General features: G+C 39.6%; 1 protein-coding gene across 1 annotated transcript in view; it reads left to right on the forward strand.

The window, feature by feature from the left end:
• The window catches only part of LOC138643322 (contactin-associated protein-like 2), a 342,436-nt gene that overhangs the window by 202,202 nt on the left and 117,210 nt on the right, over positions 1-23,024 (forward strand). Inside the window, exons 5-6 of the mRNA XM_069732251.1 lie at positions 11,152-11,322; positions 15,523-15,741. Coding sequence (XP_069588352.1) covers positions 11,152-11,322; positions 15,523-15,741 — 390 coding nt within the window. The remainder of the gene's footprint in view (positions 1-11,151; positions 11,323-15,522; positions 15,742-23,024) is intronic.

A 23,024-nucleotide genomic window follows, 5' to 3' on the forward strand; every position in this document is an offset into this window, starting at 1 on the left:
ACCTTTTACCCTAGAAGACCAGCACTAAATAACCACCAATCCATCACTGTTTTGGTGATCATCGGTAGTTTAATATTGCGTTTACACAAGCAGACCTCTCTTGAGATACACACTGAATAATCTGTAATAGATCATTCAGGACATATAGGCTGCCATTGTACTCAGCAGCACAGATCCTAGTTACACAGGATCATGTACAGCAAAGAACGATGCAAACGAAAGGATCCTTTCTCCTAATTACAAGAGTTTTATCATTTTCATCGGTTGATCGGCAGTCTAATTACACTGCATGTAAATAAGTATTCCTAGGGACGCTCGTTGTCTATGATCCCGTAGTGTAAATGCACTTTTAATATCAAAACAGATATTAGGGAGTTATTCATTTGGACTGTAAAAGGTAGATACAAAATCAATGCAGTTTTAGAGAAATGGGGTCAAACCCGTAAGTTACCCATGGGTACTTGGTCAGGCTGTTGGATTTCTGTAGGCTTTTTCCATGTCCTCATTTACCTGGATCCAACTGAGAGAACTTCCATCATTCTCCAAACATCTTTACTTGTTACAATTTTTTCTGCCTTTTATATCATATACACTATTAACCCCTTCCCGAGAGGGGTCATACATGTACTGCTCTGCAGGAGCTCCATTCCCGCAAACATCAGTATATGTGCCTCATGCTGAGTGCCACATTGATCGTGTGCAGTTGTCAGCTCTGTGTGATAGCTGACACCCCGCAGCAACACCCACGATCGATGCAAGCATGATCCCAGGCATTTAACCCCTCTGATGCTGCTATCAGTAGAGACAGTGAAATAGAGGAGAATAGCGCTGAGTCTTCCAGACACAAGATGGCCACGGGATACTTCAAGGAAGGTGGCGTGTCAGTGCCTGCTCAGAGCAGGACTTGAGACGCCTCCTCCATGCCTGTCAGACACTGCTCTGATGCCCTGCAATGCAGATGCATTGCAGAACATTAGATCAGTGATCTGATGATATACAGTAATGTCCCATACTGGGACAATGTAAAGAAGTTAAAAAAAAAGTGTAAAAATATATTTTTTTTTAAGTCCCCAAATAAAGAAAAAAAATACTTTTCCAATAATTACATTTATTTATGTAAATAAAAAAATAAACAATAAAAGTTCACATATTTGGTATCGCCATGTCTGTAACGACCCGTAACCCCTTGGTATCACCGTGTTCAGAAACGCCCATAACTCCTTCAGTGAACACCATAAAAAAAAGATAAAAAATTAGGCAAAAAACAATGCTTTATCATCATACTGCTGAACAAAAAGTACAATAAAAAGCCATAAAAAAAATGAATGTAAATAAAAATGGTACAGCTGAAAACAGCATCTTGTCCCACCAAAAAAAGAAGCTGCCATACAGCTCAATCAGCAGAAAAATTAAAAAGTTATAGCTCTCAGAATAAAGCGATGCAAAAATACAAATTTTTCCTATAAAATAGTTTTTATTGTGTAAAAGCGTTTAAAAATAGAAAATATATAAATTGGGTATCGCTGTAATTTTAATGACCTGAAGAATAAAGCTGCCTTACCAACTTTACCAAACGCGGAACGGCGGTATAAAAAAGAAAAAAAGGAATTCTTAAATTGCTGGTTTTTCTTCATTGCCTCCTAAAAATTAGAATAGAAAGCGATCAAAAAATCTCATGTGCTCGAAAATGGTACCAATAAAAATGTCACATGACTCTGTTGGCCAAAATATGGAAAAAAATATAGCTCTTCAAATATGGTGATGCAAAAACTACTTTTTGCAATAAAAAGCATCTTTTAGTGTGTAACAGCAGCCAAATATAAAAACCTAATATAAATCTGATATTGTTGCAATCGCACCGACCCGAAGAATAAAGTCACTTAATCACTTATACCGGAATGGCGTAAAAAGTAAATAAAACTAATTCTCCACATGCTGTTAGTTTTTTCATTCTCTCTCCCAAAGATCGAGCTCGGTGCATTTATCCTGATCTCTGCTCTGAGCGCTGACACAGGGGTTTCTGTGTAAATCTCTAAAACACGTGATTCAGATGAAACTCCGGTGGAAGATTCCCTATAATGAGGCAGATGAAGGTACTGTGGATGCTGTCTGACCTGTGATCCAGCGGTGTCCATCTTTTTAGGATTGCATAAAAGTGCCGTCAACCTCAGTTTTGTGCACTTCTGAAAAGTAGGACACCGTAGAACAGAGACCAGACATAGTTCAGGGTAACTATGCTGCTTCATTATAGTGAATAAATCCATTGGGGTTTCATCTGTCACGTCATTAGGAGATTTAGATGGAAACCCAGATGTAAGTACTCAGCGTAGAGTGCCAGATAAATGTGATCATAAATGTTATGTAAAATGTTCCTAATAAAAGCTTCAACTCAATCAACAAAAAAGCAAGCCCTTACTCAGGTCCATCATCTGTTAACAGAAATATAGGGGGCTTCCACGTTACTGGTAGCACAAAGGCTCTGGAAAAGCTAAATGGCTCCTTTCCCCCAAAAAGAAATTCAGCAAATTCTCCACTCCCAAATCCAAATGTCCTCCCTCCCTTCTGAGCCCCAGTGTGTCTAAACCACATTTAGCCCCACATGTTTGACATTTCTGTAGTGATGGGAGCCAGCTTAATTTACAGGTGCGTGTCTCCAGAAGTATGAGCTGGACATAACGTACTGGTCCCTACGATGTACTGGTCACTACAACAGCAGTTTGCAATTTTCAATCAGCAACATCCACTGCTGCTTGTTTCTGGAAAACACCCATGGAGTCAAAATCGTCACTACATCTGTAGATAAATTCTCAAAGGGTTATAATTTCCAAAATGGGGTCACTTCGGGAGGGAGGGGGTTCTGCTTTTCTAGCACTTAGGGGCTCTTTATATGGAATCCACAAACTATTTTAGGAAAATCTGTGCTGCAGGAGGCAAATAGTGCTCCGTCCCTCCCGAGTTTCTCCATATGGCTAAGTAGTACTGTACAACCACCATAAGTGGTATTGCCACGTTGATAGAAATGATGGGACAAATTTTGGTGCCATTTTTAACCATTTCCAAGTATAAAAATGTAAAACTTGGAGCTAACACACAATCTTGGTGGTAAAAATGTAAATTATTTTATCTTCACTGCTCAATGGTATAAAAGTCTGAATTCATTGAGAGGTTTAGTTTGTAAAATGGGGTCACTGTGTTGGCACCTCAGGGTTTCTGCCAATGAAACATGGCACCCTCAAATAAGTGCAGCATGTCATGATCCAGTCCTGAGTTTGTTTTCAGCTGCCTTGTCTCTGGACTGGTCATGTGGGAGTTAATCCCCTCTGCCTCGCTTTGAAGCTGGCTGGGCTATTTCAGTCCTCTGCAGCCTGTGGACAGTTTCAGCTATAGTTCATGCTCTCTGGCTTGAGCCCCTGACCTGTTTACTTGTATTAGTGATCCTTGTGCCTCTGACTGCCTGTACCCATGTATGACTCGATCTGATCTCTGGACTTCGCTCCTTGTTTTCCGTCTCTGATACCACGCTCCCCATCTGGCTTCGACTCTGGCTTGTACCCAGACTTCGTCTTGCATCTCATGTTTTGGTTACCATGTTACCGGTAGGCTCTGATTTCTTGCTTGTCCCTGACTATTCTTCTGACTGCCCCTATGTACTGCGCTGACCTCTCTGTGTATGACCTTGGCTTGTCTGACTTCTCTTTCATTACCTGTGGCACCTGTGCTGCTGTTCATTGTTGCTATGCTGTTTGTACAACCTCTCTTCTCTCACCAGCACCCCCTGGTGGAGGTTGTACTATACTGCACTGCAGCAGCACATTACACAGCAAAATTTGCACTGTAGTATGGTGTTTCTTCCCTTCTGAGCTTTGTACTATGCCTCAAAAGTAGTTTTCGACGACGTGCAGTATTGGTGAACTAAGGAGAAATTGCACAGAAAATTTTGGGGTCTATTTTCTCCTGTTTCCCTTGTAAAAATACTCAATTTGGAGCTAAAAAAGATTTTTCTGGGAAAAATGTGAATTTGTTATTTTCACAGCTTAACATTATAAACTTCTGTGAAGCACCTGTGGGTTCAAGGTGCTCAATACACATCTAGATAAGTTCCCCAAGGGGTCTGGTTTCCAAAATGGTGTCACTTGTTGGGGGTTTCCACTGTTTATGCACATCAGGGGCTCTCCAAACAAGACATGGTGTCCGCTAATTATGCCAGCAAATTTTACATTCAAAAAGTGAAATGGTGCTCCTTCCCTTCCGAGCCCTGCCATGCGCACAAACAGTGGCTTTCCCACACATAAGGGATATAGGCATGCCCAGGAGAAATTGCAAAACAAATTGTATGGTCCATTTCTCCTGCTACCCTTGCAAAAGTGAAAAAAAAATAAGTGTAAGTGAAAATCTTTGTGAAAGAAAAGCAAATGTTTATTTTTTCCTTCCACATTCCAAAAATTCCTGTGAAGCACCTGAAGGGTTGATAAAGTTCATGAATGTGGTTTTGAGCACCGTGAGGGGTGAAGGTTTTAGAATGGTGTCACTTTTGGGTATTTTCTGTCATATAGGCCCCTTAATGTCACTTCAAATATGAGGTGGTCCCTAAAAAATGATTTTGCTAATTTTGTTATAAAAATGAGAAATCACTGGTCAACTTTTAACCCTTATAATTTCCTAAAAAAAAACCTATGTTTCAAAAATTGTGCTGATGTAAAGTAGTCATGTAGGGAATGTTATTTATTAACTATTTTGTGTGATATCACTCTAATATACTTACCGTATGTAATTCCTGGTAGCTATGCTTTATAATTCAATAGCGCAGAGTTCTACAGGTGGCTGCAGGGGACGGGCGTGTGCGGTAAGGAATGCTGATTCTGATTATGTGCTCGGCTATGCTCAGAGATATTGCATTCTGTTATTATAGGTTATTTTCCAGTTTCAATATCTCAGAGACTTGTGCTGGTTTGGGATTTGTAGTTCCACAATGTCTGCCTGAGTCAAACAAAGGAGTCCAGTTGGCTGGTCCTGCACAAGAATTCACACCCCTGTGATAATTGTGAACTTGGTGCTAGGAGGCACAGGGTCTATGCATTTCGGGCCCCCCTGGATAGAGCTTCAAATGCCTATTTGCTTGGGCTAATTAAAGAAGCATTAAAGAACATTGATCTGCTCTGTCCAAGGAAATGACTTCGCTGGATTATGAGGTCCCATTGTATAACGTGTATTTGACTTGCCTTTTGGCCTGGGGGAATGCCAAGGATGCAGGCTGAGTTTGGAGCAAGTATTTTTGGGCCGCAGCATCTGACAGGGAATTCTATCAGATATCAAAATCATATCATTTTCCCATATCTCACAGGTGGTTCAGCACTCTGTGTGAACTGATACTCAAGGAAAATGCAATGTATAGAATTCAATGAGGTCCTGACACTCGCATACTGATGAATCAGGCTATTAATCCAAAAAACACATAGATCCAATTAAGACACATTTCATGTTGATGAAAGCCTGGGATGGGCTGAAACATGTCCTAATTCAATTTATGTGTTTATTGGATAAATAGCCTGATTAGTATCATCAGTATGTGAGTGCCAGGACTTCCTTGAATTCTATAGTTGGACAATCAATCTCACTTGACCTTGTAATTTTCACACTGGCTACTGGAGCTTTTTAGACTCTACTTTCCAATTTCAGGAAATCTTTTGTATTCAAGCATCTAATGAGCAAGTGCAAAGGTCACTTTAAAAGTTTAAAGGGAGGTGGGATCAGGGGGAGCTCTGTCATTGCCTATTGTGATTGGTGGATCCTGGGTTGTCAGCTGTGTATAGAGGTGTTAGTTGTCATTGTAATCCTGACTTCAGTTGTAAGGAGCCTGCTATAAACTCTCTATGGACATCTACTATATAAAGCTGAATGTGTGTGTGTGTGTATGTGTGTATGTCCGGGATTGGCATCTGCACCGTCGCAGCTACAGCCACAAAATTTTGCACAGTCACACGTCTGGACCCCGAGAGCGTCATAGGCTATGTCGTGAGGCGAAATTTTAACCCCGCGCGTTCCAATTCACCAAACAATTTGGCCCCTATCTACATAATGGGGAAAAAAGTGAAAGGAAAAGTGTTGGAAGCGTCGCAGCTACAGCAACAAAATTTTGCACAGTCACACGTCTGGACCCTGAGAGCGTCATAGGCTATGTTCAGAGGTGAAATTTTAACCCCGCGCTTTCCAATTCACCAAACAATTTTGCCCCTATCTACATAATGGGGAAAAAAGTGAAAGGAAAAGTGTTGGAGGCGTCGCAGCTACAGAAACAAAATTTTGCACAGTCACACGTCTGGACCCTGAGAGCGTCATAGCCTACGTTGTGAGGTGAAATTTTAACCATGCGCTTTCCAATTCACCAAACAATGTTGCCCCTATCTACATAATGGGGAAAAAAGTGAAAGGAAAAGTGTTGGAGGCGTCGCAGCTACAGCCACAAAATTTTGCACAGTCACACGTCTGGACCCTGAGAGCGCCATAGGCTATGTTCTGAGGTGAAATTTTAACTCCGCGCTTTCCAATTCACCAATCTATTTTTCCCCTATCTACATAATGGGGAAAAGTGAAAGGAAAAGTGTTGGAGGCAAATTGACAGCTGCCAGATGTGAACAAGGGGGACTTAAAGAATGAGAACGATGGCGCAAAAGAGTATATACCGATCAGTTGCTAAGGTGGGGCCCCGACATGGGATACTCACCACACACGGGGATATGAACACACACACAAAATGCGCCACACACTACCACGTGCTTGAACACATATACCACCCTCAGCACACATTTCACCACACATACACCAACCTCGCCACATAAAAGTCGAAACACAAAAGTCGCCGCTCAAAACTCGCCACGCGCAAAACTCGCCACATGCAAAAACTAGGCTCACGCAAAACTCGCCACAAGTGCAAAACTCACCTCATGGAAAACTCGCCACACGCAAAACTTGCACACGCGGAAAAATTGCAACATGCACAAAATTTGCAACACATGCAAAAGTTGCCTCACACAAAACTTGCACATACTCAAAAGGCACTAGACATAAAACTCACTATGCGCAAAACTCGCCATGCGCAAAACTTGCTGCACACAACTTGCTACACTAACCTGTCACACACAAAAAGTTGCTACACGCATGTTGCCACACAAAACTCATCTCACAAAAGTCGCTACATGCATGTCGCCACACACAACTCAACACACACAACTTGACAAACGAAACTCGCCCTAAAACACACACAAGTCTGGTATTAGCCTTCAAAAATAAAAATCTGATTAATAAGCAGACAAACTACAAGAGCAACAAATGTACCATATAGGAAATACAGCAGCTGTCAGTCACATGACCTGTCTATTATGTGTATGTGTGAGCTAATATATACTGCCAGGGGGAGGGCTTCCTGTTGGCTGAGGATTTATCAGGCTGCCAATTTATCTTACAAATACTGAGGTAAAAATAATGAGTAAATAACGTGTTAACGAGGTCTAATACAGGAGATCACACAGGTATATACTATATACAGGGGAGATGACACACAGATATATACTATATACAGGAGAGATGACACACAGGTATATACTATATAGAGGCGGAGATGACATACAGGTACATACTATATACAGGAGGAGATGACATACAGGTATATACTATATACAGGAGGAGATGACACACAGGTATATACTATATACAGGAGCAGATTACCTACAGATATATACTATATACAGGGGAGATGACACACAGGTATATACTATATACAGGAGGAGATGACATACAGGTATATACTATATATAGAAGGAGATGACACACAGGTATATACTATATATAGGAGGAGATGACATACACGTATATATTATATATAGGAGGAGATGACATACAGGTATATACTATATATGGGAGGAGATGACATACAGGTATATACTATATACAGGGGAGATGACACACAGCAGGTATATACTATATACAGGGGAGATGACATACAGGTATATACTATATACAGGAGATGACATACAGGTGTATACTATATATAAGGGAGATGACAAACATGTATATACTGAGGTGAAAATGAGAGGTGTGAGGTGAAAATGAAAAGGTGTGAGTGCAAAATGAGAAGAGTGAGGGAAAATAGTGGAGTGATCGGAAAATGACAGATGTGAGGTCGAAATGACAAGTGTTAGGGGGGAATGAGAGGAGTGAGGGAGAAAATGAGAGGTGTGAGGGAGAAAATGAGAGCTGTGAGGGGGAAAATGAAAGATGTGATTGGGAAAATGAGAGGCGTGATGGGAAAATAAGAGAAGTGAGGTGCTATAACTAACCACAAATATTTACTATGCCCAGGCAAAGCCGGGCTCTTCAGCTAGTTTAGTTTAAATCTGAAAAAGCCATTAATGGCCAGTGAGAAAATGGCAGGATTAGTCATTTTTATTTGTAATTTAAAATAATTAAAAAAAAATTACAAAAAATGTTTAAAAATATGTGTATCACAAAAACCTGATTTAAAAATATGTTATTTTCTGATAAAGTATTCCTTTTAAAATGTGAAGTGTATCAGTTGGCTTGAGTAGATAATGGATCCTATAACCAGAGCAAAGTTCTATTGTATCATGAAACAGTCATTTAATAAAGCTACAGAAAATGGATTGTTTTACTGTTTCACAAAGACAGGGTTCTTGATATGCTATGTATTTTCTGTATTTTGGGAGATAATCTTGGCAATTGGTGTCACATGGTAACCTTGGCTGCGAGCCTTTTTAAGTCTTTTTTTCTTTTTAAGAAACAAATATGATCTTTCAAAAACAAGTTTAAAACGATCATAAAACTGAAAATGAACAAGTCACAACATCCATCTGTGGTCGACTTTATGATAAGGTTTAGGTGATTTAAAGCTTCTGCATCAAATTGATATTTTCTTCCAAGCTAGGTCAACATAAAATACAAATGACATAAAAATGAGCTCTGCTTTTATTCTTCTCGCTCTTGCATTTTGGACGGACAGATGAGAACAGTTGGTTTGGAATGAAATAAAAGATTATTTGCACGCATCACAGGTGCTAAGCATAGTCCAAGGTTCCACATTCAGATTATAATTTTGAGTAAGGAAAGAGTTATAGCAAGGATCCCGTTGCTATATTCTGAACCCATTCATTTTACTGACACATCTGTATCTGAGTGGTTTGAAAACTGATTCATTGAGCCTAAGATATAAAAGTAACATTTTCAAATGAAAACTTTTGTAATTTTATTTCAGCCAAGGCTTATAATATGATTTCTGCAATTTTACCACCAAGCAAAACTGAAATGATGAATGCAACAATGCATACTGATTGTAAAATACTATTTACAACATCTGCACAAAGTTCTTCAAATGTGTGGGTGTGAGTGTGTACGTGTGTGCGTGTGGGTTTTAAGCAGGTGTGTACAAATGCTAGCAATGATTTTTAAAAGTAACAAAACACTAAATGAATAAACAAAAGAGAAATCTAAATCAAATCAATATTTGGTATGAACATCCTATGTGTCACGGGGTTAACGCAACAGAGAGGAGCCAGAAGACCGCAGTGTCTCATTGCTTCTACTCCTGCGCTGAAAAGAAGCACTTCCCCTTCTTTTTACATGGTGTTTATTCCTTTTGGCAAAATAGGGGTTAATCGGCCATGTTTGGAGCCCTGGGAGTTTAAGCTCTCAGCTGAGATCTGTTAGCCACTCCTATCCCCTATATAATATGCGCCCTGACTGACACACATGGCCAGAGCTAGCTTATGCTGCCTGGCTTGGAGGAGAGGTATTTTTGGTGATTATATGAGAAGGTGTTTGAAGGAGTTATTTGTGACTGTTGCGTGGGTTAAGTGTGATAATTCCCTTCCTTCCTCTTACTCTTCACCATCCTCCATTCCCCAATGCATTCCCCTGATACATGTGAGTGAATATTTGTATGCCTGGTATTTTCCCCTTGTTTGTGTTGCCTTGTTCGTCCGGTTGGTGTACTGCGGTGCCCAACAGCTCCCCTCTTCCCTGGGTGGGGGAAAGGAACAGACGGAGGGATGATTCAGGACATAAGGCAAGGGTGATGGCCTCGGCATCTTCACCTTCAGAAGTATCTTGGGGAATAGAGCAAACTAGGGCACCACCTAGTGTTAGGGACAGGGAAGGAGCCCCTGGTCCCGAGTCACACGGCAGATGAGTCGTGACATTACGCCATCAAAACATCATTTTTTGTAGGTACACTTGCACTGTCAGGGATTTTATTGGATTATAGTCAGGTGTATAAGAAATCTATTATTACACATTCAATTATTAAACATTATCATTAATATTATTTTGTAGGTTGAAACATTGTCAATAATTCAAGCAAACATGTGCAGAAAGCTAAAAATAAAAACTGGGTGAAGAATAGACAAACTCTGTTGAGTCTCTAGAAGACAGATTCATGTCATGTGGTTATTTCTGCATGTGGTGCTCATACTCAATACTGAATAAATCGACATGTTTTCAAAATTTTCTTTTTCATTTTCTCATTATTTGCAAATGATTAGCATGTTTATCAAACTTTTCATGTAGAGCAGCACATCTGTGAATTCATGATACCATAAATGAAATGTAGGAAATGGGGGATTCTGAAGAGACAAGTTGTCATCACTCTCCATCCATCATCAAGGCTCTAAAGGAGGTTATTCTTGGACAATAGAAAAAGATACTGTAGATGTTGCAATGTGTCGCCAATTTGTTTATTCCATGCCTATAGAAGACTCGGTGCTGCCCTTAAAAATCATGGAGTTCATACAAAATACTAGATGTAGTAGTTTATGATGTGGAGTGTATTCATTTTGCATCCACTAATTTGAATAAAACTAAAGATTTCATAGTGAAAGTTATACGAACCTTATTTTCATGTTATGAGTTAAAAATGTTCTATGAAACTCAGACTTGAGTCTGATATTGATTCAAATCTTACTTTTCAAAGGAGGTGTACTTATTTATGCCGAACACTGTAAACCACAGTCTTACCTAATCAATATATATGGCAGACTAGATACAAGCATCTGGTCATAACTTTTAAGAATAATAAACTGTATGTAGATGTATTGCTTCTCATTCTTATAATGTGAATTTTTTTGTGTTTGCTTCAATTTTCAGAAAATTATTGGAATGCAGTCTCTTTTATTGCACCCAACTCCTTCCTCCACTTCTCCACATTCCAAGGAGAGACCAGCGCTGACATCTCTTTCTACTTTAAAACTTCTGCCCCCGACGGCGTTTTTGTGGAAAATAGAGGAAACACTGACTTTATTAAAATTGAGCTAAAATGTAAGTTGGTTCACATGAGATATATAATAAACTGTTGTTACAAGACTTAAAAAAAACTACTCACACCTGAATAATTGTATCACTCCCATAAAATGCAGCATAAAATACACTAAGTTGTTAGCAGAAAATACTCTTTGCTTCAAAGTAGGGTCTAAATGGATCAGACCTGTTTTTTTTAAGCACACCCGACAGATTCGCCATCAGATCTATAATGGGGGAATTTGACTTTAAACACCTTGAATTCTTTATTGAGGACTTTGTATTCATTTGTGTAATAAAAAAATCAGTAATTATTAAAAAATAATTAAAGTTTTTTTGTAGTTTTGTCCAATATGGAAAGTTAGGAATCTTTGCAAATCACTTTTTGGGGGAATTTGCCTGTAAAAAAAAATTGCATGTAAGTAACTTCCAAACTCTTCCTTTCCCCAATATAGTTACCTGCCTTTAGCTGCAATTGTATCAGAACATACTCATTTGGAGTACAGATGATTGTAGTGAAATGGTCAGCACCGGTCTTCTCCTCTGAATGTGGTGCTTATCAGAGCAACCTACTGCGTCAGGCCGATTCCCAAAGTTAGCGACACAGGTTCTGAGCTGACCATTTCACTGCCATTATTTGTACTCCAAATGATATTAATGTAGCTAAAGGCAGGCAAACTGGGGAACAGCAAGGAGTTGGAAGCCGTGCACATTTTTTACAGGAATGAAGACACATGAAGAAAGCAATTTGCAAAGTTTCGTAACTTTTCATCCTGGAAAAAAATAGTTAATAAAAAAGTTTCTTTACTCTTCAACAACACTCCAACAGGTGATTAACAGGTCTTTTGCTATGGGAGAGTCCTGTTAATCGCCTGTAACGGTGCTAGGAGAAGAAGGCCAGGAGGGCCTGACTAGTCTCATCTACAGTACGTGTATCCACAATTTTGGCCACTAGTGTATTGCTAAGCTAGTCGGCCAGATCTTCAAACTATACTTTCTCAGAAACACTGGAGCATTTCAGAGTAAAGAAAACCTGGCTGAAATCGGTTTGGTCAGCATGAATTAGGTGACTAGTTACCTTTTTAGAGATTGTCAGAGACAAAAAAAATAACTTTTGTTTCTGGCTCTGAATAGTGAATGTTAAAGGGAACCTGTCATCAGAATCGTGTTGCCAGAACCATTGGACAGATGAATCAGCCATTGGCAATGTAATCGTATCCAGTTAGGTTTTACTCTGAAACATTGCTGCCAGGAGCTGTGTGTCTTGACTATCTAGTCCCTGCCCAGCTTTTACCCTCCCCACTCCAGTTACCTGACATATCTTTTCTTATGTGTAGAGACAAATGTCAGTCAAAGGGTGAAGATAGCCTAGGACCAGCTGTGGACAAGTCAGCCGAAACACATAGTTCCTAGCTGAGCTAGGGCATAAAGAAAAGTTCCCCTGGGGTGCGATGCTCTATAAATTAATACCCTAAGCCAGGGGTCCCCAACTCCAGTCCTCAAGGCCCACCAACAGGTCATGTTTTCAGGATTTCCTTTGCATTGCACAGGTGATGCAATTATTACCTGGGCAAGACTAAGGAAATCCTGAAAACATGACATGTTGGTGGGCCTTGAGGACTGGAATTGGGGACCCCTGCCCTAAGCGTTGCTCATCTACTGGCACCCACCTGGATGCAGCACGGGTCACTCACTCTGTAGTCTGCACTGACACAGGAGAAGAAATCACAGTTTCGGGACCGCTGTGGTCTGTGATTGGCTGCAGCAGTCACATGACTTGAGCAACTTGTCATCAAAAAATCTATTGTTATGTTGCTCAAGTCACCTAAGCTGCTAGTAAAACTGTAACATCTCCATTTTTTTCTGTGTCAGTGCAGACCATAGAGCAGCCTGTGCTGTATTCATTTGGATGACAGTAGGTGATTATCACTTAGTTTATTTTCAACAGCTCCCAAGTCCTTGGGGAACTTTCCTTTTTGCTTGGACAACTCCTTTAACCTTGGTATAACCTACAAATAGTTAATTATGGGGGTCACATTGGCATGTTTCTTGATTGAAGTCCAAATTGCATGTCCTTCCATATCATACCTGTGAGTTTGGACACATTCAGCCACATTCTTCATTCATTCTCATCACCTTTCAAGACCAACTTTATTTACCAGCCATCTGTCATCTTATCTGAAGGAATTTAAATAATCACCTCCTTTTTACCCCAATTTGAAGGGAACCTGTCAGTTGGAACATGCTTTTTCTATAATAGCAACATATTTATTTACAATATATTAAAAAATTAAGGAAGCAACAAGCATAACTGTAAACTACTTCAGCTTCATATGAATAAGCAGGGAGGAAGATCCTGGATCACTCTAAGCATAAACTTGCAAACTAGTAGCTTTCTCCCTGTTTTTTTTCCTTATCAGGTTGGAGTGGTGCCGTATATAGCAATGTTTGCTGCTTCTTTGAATTTTTCATGAATGGCTACTAGAAAAAAAATGAAGTATTTACTACAGAATAATTTGTGCTGGATCAAATGTTTTTCTTACAATTTCATTCAGCAATGTAATTTAAAAATAGCCTAGTCTTCTGATCCCATGGCCGCTTTCCATTTTCAGCTAAGGGATTTACCAATCATAATGCTGGGTCATTTGTAATTTATTATAGAAAAAGAGTCTACAAATTTATAAATTTAATAAATTGTCATTTTTTAATGAATAGGGCCATAGCAATTTAACGATATTAATAATATATATTTTATTTCTTCTAAACCCACTGCAATGTGTCATTTCTTCATGGCTTAAATAAACCAAAACCCACGCGTATACACACAAACTGCAATTCTGCTGAGTGTCAGATGATGATGTGATTGAATCTGTATTACTCGGAATCTTCATGACAGTGATGTGTGAACTGAACTCACTGTTCTCTCAGTTAGTATCCTGCATGGCTTTTAGAGATAAGGGTATAAAATGGAGAGGCATGGAAGGGACCTGTGACAAGTCTTTATTAGTTACAGACCAATGAAATTCTAGATTTCACTGCTGAGAATTCCTTCCCTCTTATCATATTTTTAGGCAGTAAAAATGAAAAAAAATACATAACTATAGAGAAGCTGAGAAATTGCCCTGCACAATAATACATTTGTATTTAAGCGTTACTGCTTGGCTGATTTATAGAAAAAGCCATGAAATTTTTTTTATTATTTGCATAAAGACCTCAATATATAGAGATATTCAAGAGTCCTGCAAAGGGAAATAAACATATGAATAAATTATACATCTCAGAAAATTACTGGATTAAATCCATTGTGGATTGGAATTTTACCCTCCAGCGGCGATAGAGCCCTCGATGAACTCCTTTTAGGCAATGCTTTTTCTATTAAACGCAGCTTATCAAAAATGTAGCTCAAAGCTCGTGGACTCAACTATCTAACAAGAAAGAATCCCGCCATGAGATTCATTTACATTATAGAATATAAACGTAATGGAAACATTTGGAAAGTTAACTCTGCATATCATGATTACATACCACCTTTATACAGCCACACATGAATCATGGAAGCTCCCTTCCATCTACCATCTCCCGAAATTAAGACCCTTTGGATAACTTATTTCCAAAAGCTAACTAGGATTTAATACCCAAACTGTCATGTGTTTTGTCCCACTTAATAGTCTTCTAGCTTCTGCTTCTTACATTCAGGTCCAAGACTGCACTAGTTATGACTAGTGATTAGCGAATATACTCGTTACTCAAGATTTCCCGAGAACGCTCAGGTGGCCTCCGAGTATTTTTTAGTGCTCGGAGATTTAGTTTTCCTTACCTCAGCTGAATGATTTACATCTCTTAGCCAGCTTGATAACATGTGGGGATTTCCTAGCAACCAGGCCCCACATGTACTTATGCTGGCTAACAGATGTAAATCATTCAGCTGCAGCGATGAAAACTAAATCTCTGAGCACTAAAAAACACTCGGAGGTCACCTGAGCGTGCTCGGGAAATCTCAAGTAACGAGTATATTCGCTCATCACTAGTTATGACCTTCCTGGGAACCTGTATACAGAATTCACAGTAAATAACATATGAGGATGGCATATGCTTCATTATCTGTTAGAATGTGGTGAATTGATGAACAGTTTTTAGTAGTCATGATATGTTCTATGACTACTATATTTACTACTGTTCTTAAGACGTAAACTAAGACTGTTTTTGTATTTCTTCATTCAGCAAATGCTGAGGTGTCATTTTCATTTGATGTTGGCAATGGTCCAGTAGAGCTGATTGTGGGCACCTCCACTCCACTGAATGATGACCAGTGGCATCGAGTGCGAGCAGAAAGGAATATTAAGGAAGCCAGACTGCAGGTTGATCAACTCCCGCCTCAAATACGCAAGGCTCCTACTCATGGCCACACAAGACTTGAACTCACCAGTCAATTCTATGTCGGTAAGAACAGCATGATCATATATATCCATACACAATAACATTTGCAAACAAGGATATTTTATTGGCTGCAGAGGTCAGATGACTGAAAGAGCATGTGATAGGATGTTTTTCCTATTATACAGGTGCTTCTCACAAAATTAGAATATCATCAAACAGTTAATTTATTTCAGTTCTTCAATACAAAAAGTGAAAAAGTATATACAGTCATTACAAACAGAGTGATCTATTTCAAGTGTTTATTTCTGTTAATGTTGATGATTATGGCTTACAGCCAATGAAAACCCAAAAGTCATTATCTCAGTAAATTAGAATAATTATTCTAATTTACTGAGATAATGACTTTTGGATTATAATTTACAAAAACACCTGCAAAGGCTTGCTAAGTGTTTAAAAAGGTCCCTTAGTCTGTTTCAGAAGGCTCCACAATCAGGGGGAAGAATGCTGACTTGACAGAGGTACAGAAGGCAGTCACTGACACACTCCACAAGTAGGGTAAGCCACAAAATGTCATTGCTAAAGAAGTTGGCTGTGCACAGAGTGCTGTATCCAAGCATATTAACCTTCGTCAGGCTGCATAATTTTACAGCGTTAACAGGCTGCAGAGGTACAATTGTACCTTCATATATATTTTATTGAAATTTGGCCAATATATTCTGGACCAAAACTGCAGAGATGTCACGAAATTTCAGCCCTCTACGGCTTTTCGAAAAAAAAAGTTATTGCAATTTTAAAACGGAATAGTTAGAATTGTACCTACTCAGCCGGACGAAGGTTAATGGAAGGTTGAGTAGAAAAAAAGTGTGGTAGAAAAGGTGCACACACAACTGGGATAACCGCAGCCTTGAAAGGATTGTTAAGAAAAAGAACTGTTGCTCAGTTGTCCAAGTAGTTGTTTTCAGATGAAAGCACAATTTGCATTTAATTTGGAAATCAAGGTCCCAGAGTCTGGAGGAAGAATGCAGAGGCACACAATCCAAGCTGCTTGAAGTCTAGTGTGAAGTTTCCACAATCAGTGATGGTTTGGGGAGCCATGTCATCTGGTGGTGTAGGTCCACTGAGTTTTATCAAGACCAAAGACAGCACAGCCACCTACCAGGAAATTTTAGAGCACTTCATTCTGCCGACAAGCTTTTTGGAGATGGAAATTTAATTCTCCAGCAGGACTTGGCATCTGTCCACACTGCCAAAAGTACCAAAACCTGGTTTAAAATCAACAGTATCACTGTGCTTGATTGGCCAGCAAACTCGCCTGTTCTGTCAAGAGGAAGATGATTCACCAGACCCAACAATGCAGACAAGTTGAAGGCTGCTATCAAAGCAACCTGGTCTTCCATAACACCTCAGCAGTGCCACAGGCTGATCACCTCCATGCCACGCTGCATTGATGCAGTAATTGATGCAAAAGGAGCCCTAACCAAGTATTGAGTGCATTTACTGAACATACATTTCAGTAGGCCAACATTTGGATTTTAAAATAATTTTTCAAGCTGGTGTTATAAAGTATTCTAATTTACTGAGATAATGACTTTTGAGTTTTCATTGGCTGTAAGGCATAATCATCAACATTAACAGAAATAAACACTTGAAAGAGATCACTCTGTTTGCAATGACTCTATATAACATATGAGTTTCACTTTTGTATGGAAGAACTGAAATATATTAACTTTTTGATGATATTCTAATTTTGTGAGAAGCATCTGTATGCTCTTCTAGACAGCTGACTACAGGCTGTAGTGGTGCCCTTTAACAACTCTTGCCACATGACTTAAGATAAAAGCAAGGCTCGTTAAATAGTGATATTAACTTTTAGGATTGCTACTTCAAATGGGATGCACTAGAGTTCAATTCCTCTCATTCTATGAGGAGACGATTTGCATGTTTAACTTCTCAGAAGAACATTGCAAGGCTTATAAGTCTCCCTACCCTGGCATGTCAGGCATGTCATTCCTGCAAGGAGAAACATTAAACCTTAGACCCCAGTCAGAGGCCACTAATACAACCTAATCAGATCTCATGCTTTGCTCCAATGAGGGGCAGCAACCCGAAACAAGTGTCTGCAAATTGAGATTCTGGATTGGCTTTTATCCTAAGTCATGTGGAAAGTCTCTTTAAAGGGTCGATATTGTTTTTTATGATTGCTACTTCCAAAAGGTGGCACTAGAGTTTAAGGATATGTGCAGACATTCAGTAATTGGCAGGGCTTTGGATGCAGCACATATTTGCTGTGTCCAAAGCACTGGCGGCTTTTGGACGCAGGTGATTCCACATGTGTTCATTGAACCGTGTGGATTCACTGCGTTCAATACATTGTACTAGTGAAATTTATCTTGCAAAGACTCGCATCTCCTCAAGATAAATAGACATGCTGCGATCTGGAAAGACGCGCTGCATGTCCATCTCTGCAGGTAAGCCATGGACGTCTGTGGACGCATGGCAGGCATTGAATTTCTTGAAATCCCATCCAGTATGCTGTAACATCTGGACACTGCAGTTGGACACTGCTCAAGTAGGCAGCTTCCAGCCTGCAGCGTTAGCTGACCGTGTGCACCCACCATTAATCCTCTTTCTTTCTGAAGAGACAATTCACATATTTAATTTTCCCAGATGAGCATTTCATGGCCTATAAGTCTCTATACCCTGGAATGTCAGTTATGTCACTCTGCACAAGGAGAAATGTTATTCCTTAGACTGGTACAGGAAAGATATATATCTTGGTACCGTGTTAGCCAGTGGATAGAAAAATATTTAGAATTGAGAGTTCTCAGTGGTTGATACTTTTTATGGCTAACTGAAAATATGGTAACAAATTGCACGCTTTTGAGACTACTTAGGTCTCTTCATCAAGCATAGACTAAAAGAAATTCTGAAGAATCACATATTTATGCACAATATTGCCCAGAAAAAAATGCCATAGATAAGACAGGTGACGTGAAGCAGAACTACCATTATGTGAGAGTGCTAAAATGTTTATGTCCTTAAATATTGGAACAGTTCATAGATGAGGAGTGTGAATGTTTTATTGTCCTCTGATTGGAGTCTGGTTCTATGTTGTGATGACCCCAATGGTCTGAGGAGCAAATTCCTTAATTGATGAACCATTCCAATATTTATGGACATAAACATTTTAGCACTCTCACATAATGGTAGTTCTGTTTCACGCCACCTGTCTTATCTATGGCATTTTTTTCTGGGCTGTATTGTGCATGAATATGTGATTCGTCAGAATTTATTTTAGTCTATGCCTGATGAAGAGACCTAAGTAGTCTCGGAAGCTTGCAATTTGTTACCATCTTTTCAGTTAGCCATTAAAAGGTATCAACCACTGAGGACTCTTAATTCTAAATATTTTGCTAAGACTGGGAAATTTTGGTAAGGGTTGTTCAATTAAGTATTTCATTACATTTTAGTTCTTTTTATATATATATATATATATATTATTATTATTTATTATTATAGAGCCATTTATTCCATGGCGCTTTACATGTGAGGAGGGGTATACATAATAAAAACAGGCACAATAATCTTGAACAATACAAGTCACAACTGGTACAGGAGGAGAGAGGACCCTGCCCACGAGGGCTTACAATCTACAAGGGATGGGTGAGAATACAGTAGGTAAGGATAGAGCTGGCCGTGCAGTGGTTTGGTTGATCTGTGATTACTGCAGGTTGCAGGCTTGCCGGAAGAGGTAGGTCTTCAGGTTCTTTTTTACTGTTTCGATGGTAGGTGAGAGTCTGATATGTTGTGGTAGAGAGTTCCAGATTAGGGGTGATGTGCGAGAGAAATCTTGTATGCGATTGTGGGAAGAGGAGATAAGAGGGGAGTAGAGAAGGAGATCTTGTGAGAATCGGAGGTTGCGTGCAGGAAAGTACCTGGAGACGAGGTCACAGATGTATGGAGGAGACAGGTTGTGGATGGCTTTGTATGTCATGGTTAGGCTTTTGTACTGGAGTCTCTGGGTAATGGGGAGCCAGTGAAGGGATTGACAGAGGGGGGAGGTCAGGGAATAGCGGGGGGACAGGTGGATTAGAATAAATTGGAGGGGTGCGAGAGTGTTCGAGGGGAGGCCACAGAGCAGGAGGTTACAGTAGTCGAGGCGGGAGATGATGAGGGCATGGACAGGGTTTTTGCAGATTCTTGGTTTAGGAATGTACGGATCTGTGAAATATTTTTGAGTTGAAGGTGACAGGAAGTGGAAAGGGCTTGGATTTGCGGTTTTAAGGAGAGATCAGTGTCAAGGATTACCCCGAGACAGCGAGCTTGTGGGACTGGGGAGAGTGGGCAGCCGTTTACTGTAATGGATAGGTTCGTTGGGGGGTCGTGTGAGATGGGGGAAAGACAATGAATTCTGTTTTGTCCATGTTAAGTTTCAAAAATCTAGCGGAGAAGAAAGATGAAATAGTGGATAGACATTGAGGGATTCTGCTTAGTAGGGTGGTGATATCTGGTCCAGAGATGTAGATCTGTGTGTCATCAGCATAGAGATGATACTGAAAACTGTGAGATTCTATGAGCTGTCTCAGGCCAAAAGGGTAAATGGAGAAGAGCAGGGGCCCTAAAACTGAACCTTGCGGGACTATGACAGATAGGGGGCGAGGTGAGGAGGTGGTGTGTGAATGGGAGACGCTGAATGTTCGGTCAGTTAGGTATGACGAGATCCAGGATAGGGCCAAGTCTGTGATGCCAAGGGATGAGAGGGTCTATAGTAATAGGGAATGGTCCACTGTGTCAAAGGCAGAGGACAGGTCCAGGAGCAGGAGGATAGAGTAGTGTCGCTTGCTCTCGGCAGTTAATAGGTCATTGGTGACCTTAATTAGGGCAGTTTCAGTGGAGTGGTGTAACCGGAAGCCTGATTGTAATTGGTCAAAAAGGGAGCAGGAAGATAGATGGGAGGACAGTTCAAGATGGACGTGTTGTTCCAGTAGTTTTGAGGCATAGGGGAGAAGTGATATAGGGCGATAGCTAGATACAGAGGATGGGTCAAGAAAGGGCTTTTTGAGGATAGGTGTGATTGAGGCATGTTTAAAGCTTGAGGGGAAAACACCAGTTATTAGTGATAGGTTGAAGAGATAGGTTAGAGTTGGGATGAAGACTGTGGCGAGGTTTGGGATGAAGTGGGAAGGGATCAGGTCAAGTGCACAGGTGGTGAGATGCGATCTTGAGAATAGAGTAGAGAGTCGATCTTCTGTAATAGTGGAGAAGTTGGTTTTGGAGATGGAGGGCTGGGTAGTTGGGAGGAAGGGCTCGGGGGTTGTCGACTAAAACTGTCTCTGATGGTCTCAATCTTCTGCTTGAAAAATGAGGCAAAGTCTTAAGCTGAAATGAGTGAGGAGAGAAGAGGTGCTGGGGGACAGAGGAGAGAGTTGAAGGTGTTGAATAACTGTTTAGGGTTGTGAGACAGGGAAGATATGAGAGATGAGAAGTAGGTTTGTTTAGCTGTGGCTAAACAATATATTTTTATACATTCCAGAAAATGTGCTCAACTAAAACATTAATTTTTACTTACTTCAGCATGGACTTTATAGACAGTCATATGTGATGTCACATTGTATAGAATCTTTTGTTCAACTGTTTCCACTGTATCACTCGGCTATAGTGCCATAGCTCTGTGAGGTAACGTCGAAGTTTATGCTCTGACTAACAGTAAAGGCCAAATGATTGTGTACATGGCAATCACGGCAATTTTCAATATTAATGTATTATGCTTTTTCTACAGCCACACAATGGAATATGCATATTCAGTGGATTGTAAGATTTTGTGTTACATTTGATGCTATTTTTCAGCTTTACAATTCAACTCCACAAATAGATAAAGTGTAGAGCGTAGAAAAATGCAGCGACAATCACAAAATTAATCTGGAAGTTGGGAACTTAAACTCTCTACCCAAAGATACACTGAGATGAGCATAAAACCTTTTAGAAACACATTAAGTCACTCGGCTCTATAATGCTCCGTTGCTTTCAGACAAAGCATCACTACTTTTTATAAAATGCATTTTGACTAGATAATGCAAATCTAGTTTTTAATATCAGTCTCTAAAGAAATCCCATTGTCATTTTGCATTTCAAAATAAAACATAAACTGTAGTTACTGAAACCAAGAGCGCTCTCTGTTTTACATTTGGTACGTTATATATTTTCATTATTTTCTTCATGTCTGCTTATTAATATGGTGATGCATTTGGAAGAAATTTTAGTGGATTACCTTAGTGTGTTTAAACAGATTTTAGTATTCTCACTGGAGCCTGAATAATATATAAAGTTCTTTTTACAAAAAGAAACAAACATTTTATTTTAAGTACTAGTACTTTACTTATTAAAATTAGGTGGCATGAAGATGAAAAAAGACCTATCTTCTAACGGTACTGGTTCCACTTGCATGGTTCCAATAATCCCTAAACTATGCTATCTCCAAATTAATATCGCTAATGCAGGAAAAAAAGCTTGTACATTTACCTACAGGATAGCCACCCGCAGGTGACCATAGAGAGACGGCTTTCCTCCATGCATGTGAGAAGAAACAATGAAAAAAGACTAAGAAAAATTACAAAACTAATTTATTTATTAAATGAAAAGGTCTACATTTTGGAAACATAACCAAAATTTGTGGAAGCTGTCCTAGTAGGATTTGCCTGACATTTGTTGCTTTCTACAGCAAATCCTATGATCCGTAAACAGCCTTCAACATAGCAATAGGATCTACGGTAACTGTTGAAAATTACCAAGCTGGAGAAAAGTATGAAAATGTTTCCAAGGCATTAGATATACCATGAAACACTGTGAAGACATCATCAAGAAGTAGCTTAAATTAGGTACAACAGTGACATTACTGAGAACTGGACGTTCCTCAAAAATTGATGAAAGTCAAGAAGAAAATTGGTCAATGAGGCAGCAATATTAAAGGAGCTGCAGTAATTTCTAGCCAGTACTGGTATTGTACTGCATTTGACAACAATGTCCTGTACTCCTCATATGTCTGGACTGTGGGATAATGTGGAAAAATGGAAGCTTTTTCTTACAAGTAAAACATCCAAGCCCAGTTATGCTTTGCTAAAATCTACATCAAGGCTGGCAAAAGCATGTGGGAAAACATGTTATAGTCTGATGAGACCATTGTTGAACTTTTTGGCCATAATTCCAAAAGGTATGTTTGGCACAAATCAATACTGGGCATCACCTAAAGAACACCATATCCACAGTGAAGCATAGTGGAGGTAGCATTATGATTTGCTGTTTGGCACAAATTGGAACTGTGGCTTCAGCAAGGTGGAAAGAATTATGAA

This window comes from Ranitomeya imitator, chromosome 6 (assembly GCF_032444005.1).
Source record: "Ranitomeya imitator isolate aRanImi1 chromosome 6, aRanImi1.pri, whole genome shotgun sequence".
Classification (NCBI taxonomy): Eukaryota; Metazoa; Chordata; class Amphibia; order Anura; family Dendrobatidae; genus Ranitomeya; species Ranitomeya imitator.